Genomic DNA, 16161 nt, shown 5'->3' on the forward strand with positions numbered 1-16161 from the left:
CTTCTGCTCATAAAAACATTTTTCAGAAAATTAATAGGCAAGCCACACAGCCTGTGAGGAAATACTGACAAAACATCTATTGACAAAGGACTTTTACAAATATAAAATATAATGAACTCCCAGAACTCAATAATAAAAATACAAATACCTCAATTTTTAAAAATGAGCAAAACATGTGAACACATACTTCACGAAGAAGATAGAAGAATGGTGAATAAGCCACAGAAACACCTATAACAATGCTATTTAAGACCATGAGCGACTATTACCCACTAGACTAACAACAACAAAGTATTGGTGAGAACCACGGGACATGATAGGAATGTAAAATGTAAAAATGTAAAAAAAAAAAAATTTTTTCCTTAGAAAAAAATGTGCCAGGTTCTTTTAAATTTAAACATGCACCTACCAATAACAGAGCAGTTCCAGCAGCAGGTTTTGTCCAAAGAAGAGAGAAATGTATTTCCATAAATAGTTGTACAATAATATGCATGTCGGCTCTATTCCTAATAGCCAAAAACTAGAAACAGCCCAAATGCTCATCAACAGAAGAATGGATAAATTGTAATATAGTAATAAAATAACATGTTAATCGGCAATAAGAAGAGAATATTCATACATTCGATCACAAGGATGGATCTCATCAGACATATTCTGAGCAAAAGAATTTGTACACCAAAAAGTACCTATGGTATGATTCCATTTACGTGAAATTTTCAAAAACCCAAAACTAATCCACAGTGAAAATTTAGAACAGTGGTGGCCACTTGGAAGCTATGGGAAAGTGACAGGAAAGGGAGCTTGCTAGGAAGATGGAAATATTCTGTATCTTCAATAAGGGTAAATCTATCTATCTCTCAAAACTCACAGCATTATATGTATATATAATCAGTGTACTTCAACATGTATAAAATTTACCTCAGAAGAGCTAGACAACCAAAAAAAAAAAAAAAAAATTACACTCCTAGTCTCAATGGCTTCACTACTTTTCAAAGAAATAATACTAATCCTCTACAAACTCTTTCAAAAACGCTGAGAAAGCAAGAACACTTCCCAAATTGTCTTATGAGTTAGGTATATCATTCCAAAATTAACAAGACAGGTAAATTAAAGGCCAATCTTTCTTGTGCACATAAAACAAAAAACTGCTAAACAAAATATTAGCAAACCAACCCAACTTACATATATTAAAATGATACATCAGGAACAACTGAACTTATACAATAATGCAGTATCGATACCTTTAAAAACTAACCAATATAATCCCAACAGTAACCGAATAAAGAAGTTAAATCATATCATCAAAACACATATAGAAAAAGCTTTTGATAAAAGTTAACTCCTATGCATGGCAAAAACTCTCAACAGACTAGGACTATAAAGAAAACTTCCTTAACCTGAAAAAGAGTAACAGTACAAACAAAAAAGCTGTAGCAAACTCCAAACCCAGTAGTAAAATACTGCACACTTCCTCCTGAAATCACAAATCAGGTAAAAATTCTATTTTCACCACTTGAATTCAACATTTTCTGGAAGATCCTCTCCACTGCAATAATACAAGATAAAGAAATAAAAGGCATAAGGATGGGGAAGAAAGAAAACAAAAGCTGTCATTATTTAGAAATATGATTATGAAAAATTCAAAAAACATATATAAACTAAATTAATATGTCAAGATCCTTATATACAAGATGAATATACAAAAATCAATTGTATTTCTATTCTAGCAACAAAGTTATTAGCAAACAGAATTCTATAAAAAGCTCATCCACAAACACCAAACACTCATAAATAAATGTATAAAACCCACAAAGAATAAAATGAACCTTGACCTGTACCTCAAGAAATACAAAATAATCGATACCAGATGGATCAAAGACTGAAATATAAACGATATTTTTTTTAAATTTTTTTTTTTAACGTTTATTTATTTTTGAGACAGAGAGAGACAGAGCATGAATGGGGGACGGTCAGAGAGAGGGAGACACAGAATCTGAAACAGGCTCCAGGCTCTGAGCTGTCAGCACAGAGCCTGACGCGGGGCTCGAACTCACGGACCGCGAGATCATGACCTGAGCCGAAGTCGGATGCTTAACCGACTGAGCCACCCAGGCGCCCCTAAACGATATTTTTAAAGATTATAGAAGATGACACAAGAAAATGTCTAAATGACCTTGAGGTTAGAAAAAAAACTTCTTTCAAGGAACACAAAAAGGGCTGATCAATAAAGAAAAGTTTAATTAACTGGTCTTCACTAAACCTAAGAACTTCTCTTCAATAAAAAAATCCATATGGAGAGGGAAAAGCCAAGCCACAGGAAGGAAGAGATATTTTATTTAATACACACACACACATTATCTCCAACAAAGGACGTAAATCCAGAATATATACCAGTAAGTCCAACAACCCACTCCCAATTCCCCAACCTCAGAATGTGCACTTCATGAAAAAAAAAAAATCTAAGTTATATAAAGTGATATGAAAATGGGCTTAACTTATAGAATTTGTAAAGAAATCTTAACTTAAAGAAAATGTAAAATAAAATCATAATTCAGTGTTACTATTCATTCACCAAAAAAAAAAAAAAAAGGTGTAAAGGTAAAAAAAAAAACCAAAATTACCAAGTATTGGTGAGGCTGTAACGCAACTGAGACCTTAATATGTTGTTGGTAGGTGTACTGGTAAAAATGATAAATGGGTAACCACTTGGGAAATTATCTGGCACTATCTACTAAACCTGAATATGCCCACCCAGTGACCCAGCAAGTCCACTCCTAAGTTTACATCCAACACAAATGAGTGTCTTACCTCCCAAAAGACATGTACAAGAACGTTCGTAACAACTAACGTGGCCATAAACCATCAACAACTTGAATCCCCACAACATTAGTATGAATAAATAACTTGTGGTATATTTATACAAAGGAGTACTATGAACCAATACAAACAAAGATGAATAACACAAGCATAATCTTGAGCAAAATAAGTCACAAACAAGGACATATATTAGAATTTCATTAATATAAAATTCAAAAACAGGTAAAATAAGTCTACGGTGATAAAGTCAGCAGAGATGGTTAATATGGAGGTACTTACTCACATAGAGGAGGCAATGCATGCCTATCTTGGTCTGCATAATGGTGACACAAGTTCACGCAAATGCAAAAATCCACTGAGTTAGGCATGCATATAACTCAATTTTTAAAAAATTTTAAGATCTTAAAAGAAACATATTTTCAGACAAATAAAAGCAGACAGTTTATCATCAAACATGATGAAATACTAAACAGAATTTTTAAGTCAAAATGAAATGGTATCAAAGGGAAGTATGTGAATGTAAAGTATGTGACTATGAAGAGCAAGAGAAAATGTAAATGTATGAATAAGCCCATGTGAACAGGGACAGTAATTTTTAAGGTTTTAAATATATGTAGAACTAAAAACATAAGAGCAATGACAAAAAAGGTAGAAGTCAGGTAAATGAGAATCGGCAAAACACAAATTTACCAAAGACACATGTGGCAATCTCTCGGGAAACCAACAAAAAGTAAAACTAAGAAATTAATAAATGAGAGAAAAAATAATTTAAAATACTCCATTAATCCAGGAATTGGGAGACACATAATACAGAATGGGCAAGACAAATACAGAAAAAAAATTATAGTACGTAGTGTATTTACACTAAATATCAACTGACTATATACTCCAACTAAAAGACAAGAGATTATCAGAGTGGATTAAAAAACAAAAACTGGGGCGCCTGGCTGGCTCAGCTGGTAGAGAATGCGACTCTTGATCTCAAGGTCATGAGTTTGAGCCCCACATTGGGGGTAGAATTTACTTTAAAAAACAAAACAAAACAAAAACTATATTCTACTTAACAGTAAACATACATAAGATTCTAAAAAGCTAAAACTACAAGGAAGGAATATGATATTTAATGCAAATGTTAATAAAACGAGCTGAAATCATTCTACTGATGTCAAATTAAGGACAATTTAACTCCACAAGCATTACTTAGAGATGACAAGGATCATTCCACTATGATAAAAGAGTTAATCACCAGGAAGATATAACTTTATATTTGTTATCAGTGAAAACTGAAAGAAAGAAAATAAAGAATAAATAAGGAAATGGCAGATCAAGCAGAGAAAATAATGAAGGATGTGGAAGATTTAAACAAGATTAATGAATTTAACCTAATTAGTATTTCTAGAACAATGCACAGCAAATTTCTAAAGACTGAAATCACACAGGGGCGCCTGGGTGGCTCAGTTGGTTAAGCGGCTGACTTCGGCTCAGGTCATGATCTCGCGGTCCGTGAGTTCGAGCCCCGCGTCGGGCTCTGTGCTGACAGCTCAGAGCCTGGAGCCTGTTTCAGATTCTGTGTCTCCCTCTCTCTGATCCTCCCCCGTTCATGCTCTGTCTCTCTCTGTCTCAAAAATGAATAAACGTTAAAAAAAAAAAAATTTTAAGACTGACATCACACAGTAACTGTTACGGAATTACACTGCAACTCAGTAACAGAAATATAACTACAAAACCCTCTAAATATTTAGAAATTGAGCAACAAACTTCTTAAGTAATAAATTTTTAAAAACCACACAAATAGTGGAAATTTACAATCATACTGGAAATCACATTGTATTTTGAGCAAAATAACAATGAAAACATGACATGATAAAACTTATCAGCTGTAGCTAAAGCTGCTTAGAGGAAGATGTATAGCCTTAAATACACATATGGAAAGAAGGGCTACACATCAATGCTGTAAGTATCTATCTCCAAAAGCTATGAAAAGGATAGCAAGTTAAAACCAAAGAGAATAGAAGGAAGAAAATATTAAGAGCAGAAATTTTTGAAACAGAAATCGAATCTACAACAGAAAAATTCAAAAGGCAAAGGTTAATTCATTGAAAAAATAACAAAACCGATAAAGCTCTAGCATGACAAATGAAAAAAGTAACAGGTAAAAATAATCAATAGAGTAATAAGTGTGAAAAATTAGATGACATGGATGGACTCAATCCAAACCAGTCTGATTTCCACTACAGATATTCAATACATAATCTCACAGTGTCACCAGCAACCTCGAGGGCCCACGGTTTTACAAGTGAAATCTTCTAAACTTGTAAGGAAAAAATAATAACAATCTTCCCAAACTCTACCAGAGAATGGTAAAAGAGGGAATACCTCCCTCTTTTTATGAGGCCAGCATAATCAAAACACCAACATCTGATCAGGATTTTAAGTAGGAAAATTACAGGCCAATTTCTCTCAAAGATCCTAAGCACGTACACATGTTCACAGAGCAAACCAAGAGCAAGGAAACATAAAAAGGGTAATACAAAGTTGGGCTTAGCTTAGAAATGCCAGGTTAGTTTAACATTTGAAAATAAACTGGGGTAATTCAATACATTAACAGAGCAAGAGAGAAAAGCCTTAAGTGTCTCAAAAGATGCTGATAAGACATCTTAAAATCCAACACAATTCATAATTGAAAAAGTAAAATTAGCTAGGTTACTAGGTATAAAGTCAAACAAAATTCAATTATATTTCTAACTATTAGCAAAAAAAAAAAACAAAAAAAAAACCTAGAAAATGAAATCTAACAATTCTAATTAAAATAACAAAGAATGTCACATTCCTTCACTGATTGGCTGACCTAGTGTTAAGATGTCAATTATCCACAAATTGATGTCTAAAGAAGTTTTTTTTTTTGTTTTTTTTAAGGGTATTCATTTATTTGGGGGGGGGGGGGAGCACGAGCAGGAGAGGGGCAGAGAGAGAGAATCCCAAGCAGGCTCCACGCTATCAGCGCAGAGCCCGATGGGAGGCTCTGTCTCATGAACCGAGAGATCATGACCTGAGCCAAATCCAGAGTCAGAGCTTAACCGACTGAGCCACCCGGGTGCCTCTACAAACTGATCTCTAGTTTCAGCGTAATCCTAATCAAAATTCAAGCAGATGTATGGGTATGGATTTTTAAGAGTAATTCTGAAATTGAAATACTCACTGTAAAATTACATGAAAATATAAAGGGCCAAGAACAGAGAAGGAGAGGGAGGATGTTGGAGGACATACACTACCAGATACGGAAACTTCTTAATCTAGAGTAACGTAAGCCAAGTGTGGCAGTGGCACGACGAGAGACAAATAAGCCGTTGGAGAAGAGAGTCCAGAAGCATCCTCAACCTTACGTTGACATATGAAGAAGAAAAATATCTTGGAAAATAATTCCACGCAGAAATATTTCATTCAAAACTCTAATATATTTTCTGATCAATTGTATCAATTACGACAGCAAGGAAATCATACTTGAGTTAAATTGCCTCACGGACTGTATAAAATCACTTCCAAACCAAGTAGCAGAACTTTTATAAAAACTCTCTTTCTTACCTCTCCAAAAGCTCCTCGACCAATCACCTTCAATATCTCAAAGTCTTCTCTATGTAGACGCATCTGTTTCACTTTAGAAGTAAATGGTTTGGCTGAAACAAAAGAGCAACATTAGTCACTTTCTTAATGAAATGTGATGCAAATTAGGTACATATAATGGTATTTCTTAAACAACAAAAATTCAAGTTATGATTAAGAATGAAGTCAAAGTGTTTCATAATCCCATCACACCATATTGAGAATAGATTTAATATCCATAAGAAAACAATTTCCCTTATTTCTTTTCCTTTTTTTAATGTTTATTTATTTTTGAGAGAGACAGAGCACGAGCAGGAGAGGGGCAGAGAGAGGGAGACCCCGAATCCGAGGCAGGCTCCAGGCTCTGAGCTGGCAGCACAGAGCCCAACATGGGGCTCGAACTCACAAACTGCCAGATCATGACCTGAGCAGAAGTCAGATGCTTAACCAACTGAGCCACCCAGCGCCCCAATTTCCTTTATTTCTTATATGTGAATACATTTTTGTTGAGAACATATTGTTAAACACCTAATAACATATGAAATAATGCAAAGTAACAGGGAGGTACAAACGAGACCAGTTTATTTTCATGCTAAACATTCTGCATATTCTAACTCTCAATGCTAGACACATACTTGAACACAAATGTCCGAGAAGTAAAAGCAAATTTCATGGTACCCAAGGGAGTTTCAGCCAAGAAAATTCAGATTTCTTTCACATTCATTCATTCATTTATCCTTTTAACACACCCTCAGCAAGAGTTTACACTATGCAAAGCATGGTGGCAATCACCAGAGTCTGAACAAATAAGATTACAATACGGTACCTTCCTTCAAGAAGTTCTGAGGCTTTAGGACAGACAGAGAGTAGGCACACGTACAAAATGTAACAATGTGATGAGACTTCTAATGGAGGTAAACATAAAGTACTTCAGACGAGCAAGAACAGAACACTCTACGTACAAAATGTAACAATGTGATGAGACTTCTAATGGAGGTAAACATAAAGTACTTCAGACGAGCAAGAACAGAACACTAAGAATTCGTGGATATACCACAGGAACTGGATCTTGAGGACTAAGTAGAATTTTGCTACTTTGCCTGGGTTTGCAGTGTAGACATTCCAGGCACAGGAGGCAATACAAGCAAATGAAGAGAGGAGGGAAATTAATTTGAGGTGGTAACACGAAATAATCCATTGTCGTTATAGAATTTTGAGAAGAAATGCAAAGAAATTGAAGATGGAAAGTGGAAAACATAAATGGCCTTAAATATCATGAAAAGAATTTAGACATATTATTAATTATAAAGGATAAATTGACATTTTTTTAAATTACAGAATCAATGTACATTCTGCTGCCTCTAAGACAAATTTAGATCTGCTTCCTTCCCTCCCCTCATGTCCCTCTTTATTCTCACACAAAAAGGAGTAATGTGATTAAAAGGTCATTATGTATGGATATCTGCAAATCAATCAGTGTGATACACCACATTAATAAAAGAAAGGACAAGAACCACATGATCCTTTCAACAGATGCAGAAAAAGCATTTGACAAAATAGAGCCTCCTTTCTTGACAAAAACCCTCAAGAACGTAGATTTAGAGGGAACATATCTCAACATCATAAAGGCCATATATGAAAGACCCACAGCTAATATCATCCTCAATAGGGAAAAACAGAGCTTTTCCCCTAAGGTCAGGAACACAACAGGGATGTCCACTCTCACCACTGTTGTTCAACATGGTACTTGAAGTCCTAGCCTCAGGAATCAGACAACAAAAAGAAATAAAAGGCATCCAAATCAGCAAGGAAGAAGTCAAACTTCCACTCTTTGCAGAGGAAGTGATATTCCACATGGAAAACCTGAAAGACCCCACCAGAAGTCTCCTAGAATGGACACATGAAGTCAGCAAAGTCACAGGACACACATTGTTGCATTTCTGTACACCAACAATGAAGAAGAGGAAAAGAGAAATCAAGGAATCAATCAATCCCTTTTACAACTGCACCAAAAACATATGAGGAATAAACCTAATCAAAGAGGTAAAAATTAGATCTGTACTCTGAAAGCTATAGAACACTTATGAAAGAAACTGAAGACACAAAGAAATGGAAAAACATTCCACGTTCATGGATTGAAAGAACAAACACTGTTAAAATGTCTATACAACCCAAAGCAATCTACACATTCAATGCAGTCCCTATAAAAATAACACCAGAATTTTTCACAGAGCTAGAACAAACTATTCTAAAATTTGTACGGAACCAGAAAAGTCCCCAAATAGAAAAGCAAAGTGGGAGTCATCACAATTTCAGACATCAAGCTGTATTTTAAAGCTATAGCCATCAAGGCAGTATGGTAGTGGCAAAAGAAGAAGAAGAAAAAAAAAGACACATGGATCAATGGAACAGAATAGAGGACCGAGAAATGGACCCACAACTATATGGTCAACTCATCTTCAACAAAGCAGGAAATACAGGAAAGCATATTCCAATCCAAGGGAAAAAGTCTCTTCAACAAATGGTGCTGGGAAAACTGGACACAACATGCAGAAGAATGGAACTGGACCACTTTCTTATATCATACAGGAAAACAAACTCAACATGGATGAAACACCTAAATGTGAAGCAGGAAACCACCAAAATCCTAGAGGAGAACACAGGTAGCGACCTCTCTGCCCTTGGCCATAGCAACTTTTTACTAGACACGTCTCTGCAGGCAAGGGAAACAAACGCAAAAGTGAAATACTGGGACCTCATCAAGATAAAAAACTTATGCACAGCAAAGGAAACAATCAACAAAACTAAAAGGCAGCCTACGGAATGGGAGAAGATATCTACACATGACCTGATAAACGGCTAATATCCAAAATCTATAACAAACTTGTCAAACTCAACACCCGAAAAATAAGCTGGTTAAGAAACAGGCAGAAGACATGAAGAGATATTTCTCCAAAGAAGACATACAAATGGCCAACCGACACATGAAAAAATGCTCAACGTCACTCATCATCAGGGAAATACAAATCAAAACCACAATGAGATGCCACCTCACACCTGTCAAAATAGCTAAAATTAACAACTCAGGAAACAACAGATGTTGGCGAGGATGCAGAGAAAGGGGAACCCTCGTGCACTGCTGGTGGGAATGCAAACTGGTGCAGCTGCTCTGGAAAACAGTATGCAGGTTCCTCAGAAAGTTAAAGACCAAACTACCCAAGGACCCAGCAACTGCACTACTAGGTATTTATCCAAAGGTATCCAAAGGATACAAAACTACTGATTCAAAGGGGCACACGTACCCCAATGTTTATAGCAGTGCTATCAACAATAGCCAAATTATGGAAAGAGCCCAAATGTCCATCGACTGATGAATGGATAAAGATGATGTGGTATGTAAGTACACCGGAATATCACTCAGCCACCAAAAAGAATGAAATCCTGCCATTTGCAATGATACAGATGGAACTAGAGTGTATTACGCTAATGAAATTAAGAGGAAGAAAAATACCATACGGTTTCACTCATATGTGAGATTTAAGAAACAAAACAGATGAACATAGGAGAAGGGAAGGAAGAATAAAATAAGATAAAAACAGGGAGGTAAGCCATAAGAGAGACTCTTAACTAGAGAGAACAAACCGAGAGCTGCTGGAGGGGAGGTGGGATGAGCTAAAAGGGTGATGGGCACTGAGGAGGGCACTTGTGACGAGCACTGAGTATTATATGTAAGTGATCAAGCACTAAATTCTACGCCTGAAATCAAATTTTTTTTTTAAAGTGTCCCAAATTAAATCAAAGGCACATCATCAAAACTAAACATTTATGGGGCACCTGGGTGGCTCAGTCTGACTCTTGATTTCGGCTCAGGTCATGATCTCATGGCTTATGAGATCGAGCCCCACATGGGGTTCTACGCAGTCAGTGCAGCGTTTGCTTGGGATTCTCTCTCTCCCCTTCTCTCTGTGCCTCCCCTGCTCACGTGTGTGGACTCTCTCAAAATAACTAAATAAACATTAAAAGAAATACCAAGTAAAACATTTGTGATAATTAAAACAAAAGGTCATCATACATGGGTACAGTTCTATTCCACGGAGCAAGGGTCATATTTATTCGAGCTGTAGGAGACTGAAATAGAGCCGTCAGTCCTTAAAATTTGATTTGTTCTGAAGGTATTTGGCCCTACTAAGTAATTTAGAAAAGAAGCCCATTCCACACCGCACATCTCAGTCTAGTAGAGATTTCTGTGTCAGTCTTTTACCTTTAGAGAAAAAGGAAAGGAAATGGAGATTGCTGTGCATTTGGAACCCACACAGCGGAGAAGATGACGGTCAAAGGAACAACAACTCCGAACGAAGGTATGGGAAATCTCACCCTGGAAAGACAAGACCCAAAACCACGCTGCCACGCGAAGTGAGCACCTTGATAAAATGACTCAGGCGTCCTGGTTGTGAACAAACTGGACTGGACAAATGGTTGAGACTGTGGCCACTGTGCACCAGTCAGGGTCACAGAAGGAAAAAAATAGATCATAAATTGAGGGAATTTTACTGACAAACAAACTATTTGCAAAGGTGTAGGAGGGAAGAGTAGTGATCTATCTATCCATCAGTCTAGCAGGAATCTGACACTGGTGTCCCGCCCCCCCCCCCCCCGCCCTTTCCCAGCTTCTATACCAGCATTTCAGAAATACCTGGGTAAGAGGGTAGGTATGGAATAGAGAAATGAAAATAAAGATGTGGAGCCAGGCAATATGAGGCCAGTGCTAGTCTAGTTGCCAGCTACAGCTAAAACACCACACGGCCGCCTACAACATAACACTCCACGGTTGTTCAAACACATCTTCTACTTCCTTGTATGTCTCCCCACCTCAAGACTTCCAAATAACCTGAGCCCAAATAAAGTATATGCTCTGTATCCTTGTCCCATTATTGACCCTAAATCCAAAAACAGCATTTCATCACAGACCACTACAGTTATTTGCAATCTAGCTCAGTTCTTCGAGAATAATTCCATGTACACCTCCTATTGGGTAACATCTTATCTAAAAGGTCAAAGACATAGCTCTTTCAAACCTCTGAGACGGTATTGCAAAGCAGGAAAAGAAACTATTGTTTTAAAACTAGAGTAAATGAAATATAATTTCGGAAAGCAAAGGGCTGCTAAAATGATCTTTTATACCAAAGGTACAAAACAGTATGCAAACAAGAAGTAATGCTACGTTTTCCGTGCAGTAGCACATATCCGGAAAGCACCAAGCAAATGAATACGCTACAGTCATGTGTAATTAGGATGATAGGTTTTGTCCATTATCCAAGTTTTGTGGGAACCTACAGCATTGAAAGAAATTTAAAAAACAGTCCTATCTATTCTTTACATCCTGGAATCTGCTAGTAAAAATCTCATGTCTTTGACACTGCAAAACTGTTCTATTTTTAAAAGCATTCAAAAATGAGTTAAGTCACAGATTTCTTCGGGAGGCTCCTAGCTTTACTAATCAGTTACTCATCACTCAAGAAGTATCTTCTAATACCTGCTGTATGCCAGCCACTTTATAAGATGTGAGAGATACAAAAGATAAGTAGTCCCTGTCCTCAAGTAAACAAATTATGCAGTGTTACTTTTCCATTTAAATTTTTCACTGTGATTACAAATGGCTAATAAACAGAAAATGGTACTCACAAGAAATCACAGAAATGCAAATAAACATACTAGAAATATTCTATTACTTACCTACCAAATGTGCCGAAAATAAAAACCCGGAAACCACCAAGTGTTTGCAGGTGTGTGAATAACAGGTATTCTTATACAGGGCTGGTGGGACTGTTAATTACAATCTCCATGAAGATCTGGGTTTCTATTTCATTCTTTTAATTTGGCCTATTACTTAAAAAGACTTTAGAAGTTGAACCATCTTTATATGCCTTGAGACAAACCATACTTGGGTGTATTTAGTTAATAAACTCCTGACATTGCTTTGCTTTGACTCTATTTCAAAATTTTACATCTGTGTTCATAAATAATGTTGGTCTACAATGACCTTTTTTCTATACTGTCTTCATCTGCTTTAGGACCAATGACAAATCAACCTCATTAAATAAGTTGAGTAGCTTTCTCTCCTTGCTTACTCTCTAAACAAAATTCAGGTCGTTTAAAGAGCTCAAGGTGAAAAACAAAACTACACAACTTTTAGAGGAAGAAAGCAGAGACTGATTATAAGGTCTGAAAACATGTGCTAGTGAAAACATCCTTTCATGGACTTTTGATAATTAACTTCTTTCACATTATTGCCCATTTCATGTTTTTGATTTCTTCCTACAACAACTGTGTTAATTACACTTTTCTACAAATTTATACATTACGCTGAAATTTTTAAATTCATTGGAGTAAAGTGAAATAAGATTCTTTTGTTTAAAAAAATCTATAAGATAGGTTTGATCCCTCTTTAGGTGCTAATTTTGTATATTTGGATCTATTTTCATTGTTTTCCCTTACCAATACTGCTGGAAGTTTGCACATTTTACAATTATACTTCCAAGTAGATAATATTTAGATTTGCCAGTGCTCTCTAAAATTCTGTGGCGTTTTTTCTTGTTTTAGTGGGTTCTCCCCCAAATTTATGCAAAGTTTCAGAAAAAGTAGAGGGTAATATTAACCCCTCCCACCACCAAAAAACTAAGGCATATTAATAATTGAAAAAAGAGATATTGGGGGGAAAGGCATGAGTAGAATAGAGATTAAAAAGAGGCATACATACTGCTTAAACAAAAATGTTGAACTAACCAGGACATAATGATTCTAAACATGTACAGGCCAGCAACATAAGCTCAAAATAGGTAAAGCCAAACTGACAGATATAAAAGAAACAAACTCACCTTCATATATTTTACTGTAACTCTCTCAGTAATTGACAGCTCAAGCAGACCAAAACAAAAGCAAAAACAAAAAAGAAACAAAAAACCTGAGCACCTTGTCTATAATACACCACTGAGGAGTTGGAGAATATCATTTTAAAACACATAAAACTGCTACAAATTTTGATAATATGCCAAGACATAAAACCACCTCCAAAGAACTTCAAAGTATTGGGAACATAAAAACCAAATTACAGGAGTACAGTGCAATTAGAAATCGGTAACAGAGGGGCGCCTGGGTGTCTCAGTCAGTCAAGCATCCAACTCTTGATTTTGGCTCAGGTCATGATCTCACGGTTTGTGAGATCGAGACCCCTGTCAGGCTCTGCAACGACAGCACAGAGACTTCCTGGGATTCTCTGTCTCTCTCTCTCTCTCTGCCCCTCCCCCACTGTGCTCACTCTCAAAATAAATAAACAATTTTAAAAAAAGAAATCAATAGCAGAAAGATTCCCAGGAAAAACCATAAACTCTGATATCCAAAAACAATTTTGAAGAAAAATTAATAAAATAATCAGAAAATATTAAGAACTATATAGTAACAAAATACTATACGTCAAAAGTTCCAGAACACAACCTAAACCAGTATATACCACGTGGGGGAAAAGCTCTCAACATTTATACTGGTAAAGAAGGAAAGCTTAAAAATTAAGGTGTTAAGCAGACAACACAAAATATTAGACCAAAAGAATAAACTCAAAGTATAAGAAAACAAGAATGTAGGAAAGCAAAATAAATAAAATCAATTAATTTTAAAATAACCATATAATAGGTAAGTTCAACAAGACCAAAGGATGGTTCACTGAAGAAAAACAATAAAAACAACTGAAAAGTCACTATTAGGAATGAGAAACTGGACAAAACTCCAGATGCTGCTGAGATTAAATGGGTAGTAAAAGAGTATCATTAAAAGCTTATGCCAATAAATTCAAAAATGTAGCCGTGAACAAATTCCTAGAAAGAGTAACTGATTTTTTTTCAAAACTGAAAATAGGAACTCGCCAATAAATAAGTTGAATCAGTAATGTAAAAAATCTTCCACAAAGAAAATTACAATCCTGAACAGCTTTACCTGCAAGTTCAACTATACACACTAAGAAAGTGGTAATTCCCATATTAAAACAAACTTTCCAAAGAATAAACTGAGAAAGCTATCATTTCATCCTAATCTCATACCAAAAATACAGGTAAGTTTGTTCATGAATACAGATGTAAAAAAACTTACCAATTATCAAGCTAATCAATATATAAATAAAATAACATAACCAAATTGAGTTTATCCCAAGAATACAAAGTTGTTTTAATATTAGAAAACTGATTAACATAACTCACCATATACACAGACTGAAGAAAATATCAATACCTTAATAAATATATTTATAATACAAACCCTGTTCAATAAAATTATACAACCATTCTTGCCACTTTTAAAAACTACACTTTTAACAAATGAGAAACAAAAGGAAACTTCCATGGCCTGATAACTGATAGCGACAACAGCAGCACTGCAGAACAGCAAACAAAACACTTACAAGGTAAAATGTTAAAAACATTCTCTTTAAAATCAGGAGGCAAATAAGGATGCATTCTATTAAAATAATTGTTATTATCAGTTCTACTTAGCATTTTAATAATGATACAAGTCAGTGCGGCAAGAAAAGAAATAACAGATGTAAGAAAAGGAAGAAAGCAAGCTGTTACTATGCGCAGATGGTTTGTGAGATCGAGCCCCACATCGGGCGCCAAGCTGGGCGTGGAGCCTGTTTGAGATTCTCTCTCACCCTCTCCCTCTGCCCCTCCCCTGCTCATGCTTTCTCTCTCAAAAAAAAAAAAAAAAAAAAAAAGAGAAATAACAAATATTGATGAGGAATATTCATTAGTGCAACAACGATGGAAAATAGAGGTACCTCAAAAAACTAAAAATAGAAATAATACATGATCCAGTAATTCCATTACTATTTATCCACAGAAAATTAAAAACACTAATTCAAAAAGACATGTAACGTTTATTGTGGCATTATTTGCAACAGGCAAGATACGGAAGCAACTCGGCCATAAGTGGCTGATTACACGGCCATAAAATGGATGAGGTCTTGGGGCGCCTGGGTGGCGCAATCGGTTGGGCGTCCGACTTCAGCCAGGTCACGATCTCACGGTCCGTGAGTTCGAGCCCTGCGTCAGGCTCTGGGCTGATGGCTCAGAGCCTGGAGCCTGTTTCCGATTCTGTGTCTCCCTCTCTCTCTGCCCCTCCCCCGTTCATGCTCTGTCTCTCTCTGTCCCAAAAATAAATAAATGTTGAAAAAAAAATTAAAAAAAAAAAAATGGATGAGGTCTTGCCATTTGTAATAGCATGTTTGGACCTAGAGGGCATTATGCCAGGTGAAGTAAGTCAGACTGAAAGCCGAATGCCATATGGTTTCACCTATACGTGGATTCTAAAAACACAAAACAAATGAATAAACAAACAAAAAGCATAATCAGACCTGTAAACAGAGAACAAACTGATGGTTGCCGTGGGGAAGGGGGGGGGGGGAGATGGTGAGAGTGGGAGTGGAAACAGGCTTACAGTCATGGAATCAGTAAGTCACGGGAATAAAAGGCACAGCGTAGCCAATACAGTCAATGATCTTGTATCGCATCGGATGGTGACAGACGACAGTTACACTTGTGGTGAACACAGCATCACACAAACAGAAGTGGAAACACTACGTTGTACACCTGAAACTAATGTAACATTGTGTGTCAACTATACTCCAAACGATTTTGAGGAAATTTATGTATTAAAATTCATCTTCCACAAAAATATGCTTCAAACTGAAATAATGAAATG

General features: G+C 36.1%; 1 protein-coding gene across 3 annotated transcripts in view; it reads right to left on the reverse strand.

The window, feature by feature from the left end:
- The window catches only part of CDC42BPA (CDC42 binding protein kinase alpha), a 318266-nt gene that overhangs the window by 242492 nt on the left and 59613 nt on the right, over window positions 1–16161 (reverse strand). For all 3 annotated transcript variants that reach the window (XM_042976800.1, XM_042976799.1, XM_042976798.1), the window contains exon 2: window positions 6400–6491. In XM_042976800.1, the coding sequence (XP_042832734.1) occupies window positions 6400–6491 (92 nt within the window). The remainder of the gene's footprint in view (window positions 1–6399; window positions 6492–16161) is intronic.

The sequence above is a fragment of the Panthera tigris genome, chromosome F3, assembly GCF_018350195.1.
Source record: "Panthera tigris isolate Pti1 chromosome F3, P.tigris_Pti1_mat1.1, whole genome shotgun sequence".
Classification (NCBI taxonomy): domain Eukaryota; kingdom Metazoa; phylum Chordata; class Mammalia; order Carnivora; family Felidae; genus Panthera; species Panthera tigris.